Source organism: Alnus glutinosa, chromosome 4 (genome assembly GCF_958979055.1).
Source record: "Alnus glutinosa chromosome 4, dhAlnGlut1.1, whole genome shotgun sequence".
Classification (NCBI taxonomy): domain Eukaryota; kingdom Viridiplantae; phylum Streptophyta; class Magnoliopsida; order Fagales; family Betulaceae; genus Alnus; species Alnus glutinosa.
In genome coordinates this window covers 26914589-26921214 of record NC_084889.1, presented here as the reverse complement: position 1 = coordinate 26921214, position 6626 = coordinate 26914589, and the positions used below count along the sequence as shown (strand labels likewise).

At 47.9% G+C, this 6626-nt stretch overlaps 1 protein-coding gene across 1 annotated transcript; it reads left to right on the top strand.

Annotated features, from left to right (window-relative positions):
• Positions 1-1666: 1666 nt before the first annotated feature.
• On the top strand, positions 1667-3507 carry LOC133866254 (uncharacterized). The gene is made up of 2 exons (XM_062302786.1): positions 1667-3029; positions 3146-3507. Exons 1-2 carry the CDS (start codon positions 1667-1669, stop codon positions 3505-3507), a joined length of 1725 nt encoding a protein of 574 aa, XP_062158770.1.
• Positions 3508-6626: the final 3119 nt, after the last annotated feature.

Below are 6626 nucleotides of genomic sequence, written 5' to 3'. Positions count from 1 at the left end.
AGTCCGTAGTTGATTGCGTTTGTACTTCTTTAAACTTGATTCCGTGTCAATAACCATTCTATCCCATAAATTAAGGATCTGTAGTTTATCCCTGATCTTCTGGGATTCTATCCTTATCGCACTCTAAGACGAGTGTGGCGCATGACACCTTTTAGAAGACTGTAGCACATTTCAGCCAACCTCCGAGGTGACGATATCCGAGATGTTTTCGCTCCGACCTGGAGATCTCGGGATATATTCGCACCATAACGGGGTTGTGTAAGTCCGAGATGTTTATACTCCGAGATGTTGACACATCCAATGGGTATCACCCCGAGGGGATATCACACTGACTCGATATCATACCGAGGCGTTATTACTCCGAGACACAAATATCCGAGATATGTTCACTTCGTTTCGGCTAGGAGATCTCAGGATATTATATATACCGTAACCTGGAATGTTAAGACCGAGACATTATCATATCTCCGAGATGTCTTTGGACCTAAACGACCTTCCCTTCGCTGGGCGGAACTGTGCAGAACAAATGTCCGAGACATAACTCCGAGATGTCATTGGATCCACGTGTCTCTAGGGTTGATTTTATCCCTAACAGTTACCCCCCTAATTCTCTGATTTCAGAAATAAACGGAAATAAGAGAATTACTTTCCGGCTGCCAGTCTGTACCTGATGCTGTGCAGGGCGCGTCTTTTCAACAGTTCAAATATTTAAATCTTACCGCTTCTTTTTCCAATGACGACGTCAGCTCTGTACCGCCGCCCTTTTGTCATCATGAAACGGCATGGTCGAGGCAGTGCATTTAATTCTGGAATACGGAAGGTGCGCCTTTTCAACTTTCGGAAATTTTGAAATGATGGCGCCCTTTGGCATTTCAGACACGTGGAGAGGGGATACTTAAAGTTTCGAATACTATTCATTCTTGGACAATTCTTTTTCTCGATCTTCCATTGTCGTCTTCTTCCTCAACTCTTTTCTTTCCCTGTACCCTCTATTTCTTCTTTTCTTTTTTCTTCCATGGCCCCTAAGAAAGCTGGTTCGGTCGTTCCTGCTACGTCTCGGGCTCGGACGAAAAGGTCCGATGGCTTCGTGGATCTCTCTCCCCTGGAGAGTAGGGTGGAAACTGCTCTTTTTGCGAAGCATGAGGGTGTTCTTCGTCTGAACTATGAAATTCCTCCAACAGTGAAGATGTTCTATCAGGCGCCTGGAGCTCGGATCATCAACGGCGGCGATATTACCTTGTATGAGAGGATGTTTCTTGCTGGGTTACGGTTACCATTTCCAGAGATCGCTCGGGATTTTGCCCTTTTCTTGATGGTTGCACCCAGTCAGATTATGCCCAATGCCTGGAGGTATCTGTTCGCTTCTTATATCCTTTGGAGACTCGTGTTGAAAAAGGAGATGAATATCCTGCAATTTTTCAACATCTACAGGCCGAGGCAAACTTCAGAGGGGATGATTGAACTCTGCGTTCGTCACCCGCCTGTCTTCATTAAGCTTAAGAGTGGGCTAACAAACAACAAATTCTGGGAGATGCAATTTTTCAGAGTTTCCGGGGTGTGGGAATGCCCCGAAGGCACTCTTCTTCCTGAAGACCGTATGATGCCTCGGACTTGGCAATTGCTACGACCTGATCGAAGCGACCCCCCTTCACTCAGTGTATCCGAAATGGAGGATGTCAAGAAGATAAGTGGATGGTCCGCTGCCAGGGTTAAGGCTGACAAGTTTGAAGAGGTTGATTTTGATAACCTTGTCACCAAGGAGAATTTAAGGCAATTTCTCGGATACGACATCCCGAGAGACAAGCAGCTGATTACCAAGAGAGGGGCTATTAAGAAGAGGAATGACGCCCCTCCATCTCCGAGGCCTGTTACTAAGAAGAGGCCTTTCAAAAGTTCCGAGCAAGTTTCCGAGGATGTCCCTTCGCGGAAGAAACAGAGCATTCCCCTAGCTGCTCTGGAAGCCAGGAGGACTCCCCCTTCGGTTCCGTCATCGGGAGTGAACGTTGAAGAGGGATCGGCAAGTTTTCGGGGTTTCATTCCAGAAGTTTCTCCTACACCAGAAGCGAGTGCTGCTCCCTCTTTTGTTTTAAGGGATGAGTCCGGCTCCGAAGCCTCGTTCCAGGGTGAACAATGTGCAGAAACTTCTTTTGCTGAACCTCCTCTCGGGACTTCGACAGCGGACGCCCCGGAACCCGAGGGGTCTGGAGAAGGAGATGGGAATGTACCTGAGGCCCGAGACATTCCCGTCACGCGCAGGGTGAAGCATCCAGCCAGGAAGCGGAAGTTCACAGCCCAGGACCGAATCGCTCAAAAACTTTTGGAGGCCGAGCGGATGTGGGGTAAGGCGGTTATAAGACCTTCCGATGCCGAGGAAGTGCGCCAAGAGCCTACTGCTTCAAGTGGTGAATCTCTTGAAGAGATGGATGAGGAAGTTGGCACCCCCCGAGCTGAGCCTCTTGTTGAGGAGTCTGAAGTCGAAGGTACTCCCCGAACTCCTTCTTCGGAACGTCCAGACACACCACCATTTCCTGAAGAAAATCGTGAAACGGGGCATACCACCCCCCAAGTTTCATGTTCTGCGCCTATACAACCTGAGACTCCTACTGGAGTACCTGAGGCTAAAAATGTCGAAGAGCCTAGCGCCTCTCGGGAAGTGGTTGATCAGGAGGTACCGGGCTCTACTTTTGAAGTTCAAGGTGCAGGTCAACCCGAAGTAACTCCCCATGTCGGAGTGCCTGAGGAGTCTCGGATCGACTCCGAGAATGTTATCCCTGAAGCAGGTGTGCTTCCCGAGACTTCTACTCGTGTCGAGGCCAGCCCTTCTGGATTAAGATCTGACGGGTCTGAAGCGGCTCCAAGTGTAGGGGCTGTACCTCATGTGGGTCCTAGCTCTTCCTCTAGGGTCTCCGCCGGTTTCGAAGTTTTGGGCAGGGGTCTTTTGGGTCATCCAATGGAGGCTATAAAGAACCTAATCCCCGAAGGGTATCTGGGAAATGCTGGGAAGTCTTCTCCCGAGAAGCTTGCTCAAGGTATTCTTATCTCCCATTATCAAGTAAGTTTTTGGAGCTAGGCCTTTTCATTCTGCTTGCATCTTGATTCTGACTTTGCTTACTTTTCTCTTGACAGCTTCTTGTGAAGATGACAGCCCTCTGGCAGAAGTACGAGAATCGTCCTGCACCTCCGCCTATTCTTGCCCCCGAAGTGCAAGCTCGTATCTCGAGTTTAGAGAACGAAGTCGCGACGCTGAAGTCTCTTCTTCAGTCCAAGGACGAGGAACTCGCCTCTCGGGACTCGATCATATCCGAGATGCGTTCTGCCAATGCTCGTTTGAGGAACGAAGTACTGGAGGCCAATGATCGGTACACACGTTCTGTTGCTAGTCTTTCTTCCGAGCTGGATCGCGCAGATCAATTGTTTATCCGTTTGTCGGCTGTGCAGAACGAATGCTCCGAGGCGTGCAAAAATTGCTTTGAGTGCCGAAGCCGAAAAGGACAAGCTCAAAGATGAAGTTGAAAGACTTGCAGCCGAGAGAGATAAAGCTGTTAAGGCGCAGGATCACTCGGAGAGTCTCTTGATTCGGCTCAGGGCTAGATATGACGCAGATCGGGCAAAGCTCAAGCGTTATTTGAAGCAGTTGAGCTATGCACCACATCTTCGGGATCAGAGTTGGGCTCGGGGTTGTCATTGGGGTTTCGAAAATTTTCGAACCTTGGTGACAAATCCCCAATATTAATTTGATCCCAAGACGGTTGGACCGATGCTTGTGGGTTTTCCCGAAGAAGCCATCCAGGAGATGGAGGAGTTCGGTAAGGACTTTATGCCTGATGTTCCGAATTGGAACATTGACGCGCTAGATCCCCGAGAAGATCCTCTTGACGATCCTGCAAGCTAGAAGCTGTGCTTTGTCTTGAACTTTTCTTTTTTCTTTCTTTTCCTTTTTATCAACCTGTACAAAATTTCGAATATGAAATCTTTTGAATGAAACTTTTACCTTTTAACTCTTTCTTTTCTGATCATGGCATTCGAAGTAACCTTTTACTTAGGCATTTTCTTTTCTGAAGTCTTTTCGTATCATCTCGGTGTTGGACTAACCGAGATGCTTTTCCTGGCTCTCGGTGTTGGACTAACCGAGAGGCTTTTCCTGCTCTCGGTTTTGGACAAACCGAGAGACTTTTCCTGCTCTCGGTGTTGAACGACCGAGAGACTTTTCCTGCTCTTGGTGTTGAATGACCAAGAGACTTTTCCTGCTCTCGGTTTTGGACAAACCGAGAGACTTTTCCTGCTCTCGGTGTTGAATGACCGAGAGACTTTTCCTGCTCTTGGTGTTGAATGACCAAGAGACTTTTCCTGCTCTCGGTTTTGGACAAACCGAGAGACTTTTCCTGCTCTCGGTGTTGAATGACCGAGAGACTTTTCCTGCTCTTGGTGTTGAATGACCAAGAGACTTTTCCTGCTCTCGGTGTTGAATGACCGAGAGACTTTTCCTACTCTTGGTGTTGAATGACCAAGAGACTTTTCCTGCTCTCGGTTTTGGACAAACCGAGAGACTTTTCCTGCTCTCGGTGTTGAATGACCGAGAGACTTTTCCTGCTCTTGGTGTTGAATGACCAAGAGACTTTTCCTGCTCTTGGTGTTGAATGACCAAGAGACTTTTCCTGCTCTCGGTTTTGGACAAACCGAGAGACTTTTCCTGCTCTCGGTGTTGAATGACCGAGAGACTTTTCCTGCTCTTGGTGTTGAATGACCAAGAGACTTTTCCTGCTCTCGGTTTTGGACAAACCGAGAGACTTTTCCTGCTCTCGGTGTTGAATGACCGAGAGACTTTTCCTGCTCTTGGTGTTGAATGACCAAGAGACTTTTCCTGCTCTCGGTTTTGGACAAACCGAGAGACTTTTCCTAAGCATAAATCAGATTGATTCTTGGATTTCTGCGATTGTCAATAAATACTGGAAGTAGACATTCTTTTATTGAATATGAAATTGTTTGTAAAAAGCTGAAAAAGAAAACAATGAATTACATAAAATATTTTTTCAGGTGCTCGGCATTCCATGATCTCGGAAGTATCTTCCCTGTCTCGGTCATCAAGCGATAAGCTCCCTTCTGATGGCATCCTATTACCTTGTAGGGACCTTCCCATACGGGTCCCATTTTGCCTTCCATTGGATCTTTCGTCATTAAGCTCACCTTCCTGAGTACCCAATCACCGAGCTGGAACTTTCTGGGTACCACCTGCTTGTTAAAGTACCGAGCCGTTCGGTCCTGATACGCCGCCCATGTGACATGAGCGTCGTCTCTTTTTTCCTGCAAGAGATCCAGGTGTACCTTAGCATTCTCGTCGTTGAGTCCTGGATTGTAGTGAGCCACACAGAAGCTTGGAGATCCTACTTCCATAGGTATCACCGCCTCGGTTCCATATGTAAGTGAGAATGGTGTCTCACCCGTTGGAGTTCTTCTTGTGGTTCGGTACGACCACAGCACCTCTGGAACGTATTCAACCCATGCACCTTTCTTCTTATCAAGCTTTTTCTTCAGAATCTTTACCAGGGTCTTGTTTGTCGCCTCTACCTGACCGTTCGCCTTTGGGTATTGTACCGAAGCATAATGGTTTCGGATACGGAGCTCCGAACACCACTTCCGAAATGGTTCACAGTCAAACTGCTTCCCATTATCTGTGACGAAAGCATGAGGAATCCCGAACCGGCACACCACCGACTTCCAGAGGAAAGTTATGGCATTCGCTGTAGTTATAGCTGCTAATGCTTCTGCTTCTGCCCATTTAGTAAAGTAGTCTACAGCTACAATCAAGAACTTCCGTCCACCTTTTCCTACCGGCATTGGACCAACTATATCCACCCCCCATTTCGCAAATGGCCACGGAGAAGTGAGAGGGGTGAGCTTCTCGGGACTTGCTTTCATGATTCTTGCAAATCTCTGGCATTTGTCACAGGTTTTGACAAGAAGAGCTGAATCTTTCTTGATCGTGGGCCAATAGTAACCCGCTCGGATGGTTTTTTGCGCCAGCATCCTTCCTCCTGAGTGGTCTCCGCACACACCTTCATGAATTTCCCTGAGGACATAATTCGACTCGGCCTTGGAGAGGCATTTGAGAAGGGGTTCGGAATATCCTCTTTTGTACAGTGTCTCCCCGAGAAGGCAAAACCGTGCTGCTTGTATCTTCACCCTCCGAGCTGCAACCTTATCTTCGGGCAACAACCCATGTCTAAGGAACTGGATAATGTCCCTAGCCCACTCTGGCTCCTCTGGTGCTGAGTCTACTTCCATAACCTTGGTCCTCGGGGCTATCGAAGGCTCGGTCAGAACAATAATTTGCCTTCTTGATGCTTCCATCTCTTCCTCTGTTCCCGACGCGATCTTTGAGAATTCATCGGCTCAAATGTTTTCCTCCCGAGGTATTTTTGTGATGACGAACCTTTCGAAATAGGACTGGAATCGCCGTACTTCTTCCAAATACCTAGCCATTCTATCTTCTTGTGCTTCGAATTGCCCTTGGACTTGGCCTACGACCACCTGAGAGTCACTCCGGATTTCGACATTAGTTGCCCCCATCTCTCGGGATAATGCCAAACCTGCTATCACCGCTTCGTACTCAGCTTCATTGTTCGTCG

Excerpts from the sequence above, each read along its gene's own strand:
- LOC133866254 (XM_062302786.1), top strand. The coding sequence starts at position 1,667 with ATGGAGGATGTCAAGAAGATAAGTGGATGGTCCGCTGCCAGGGTTAAG. Across the intron at positions 3,030-3,145 it reads TCCCGAGAAGCTTGCTCAAG|CCCTCTGGCAGAAGTACGAG; the intron begins GTATTCTTATCT and ends TGAAGATGACAG.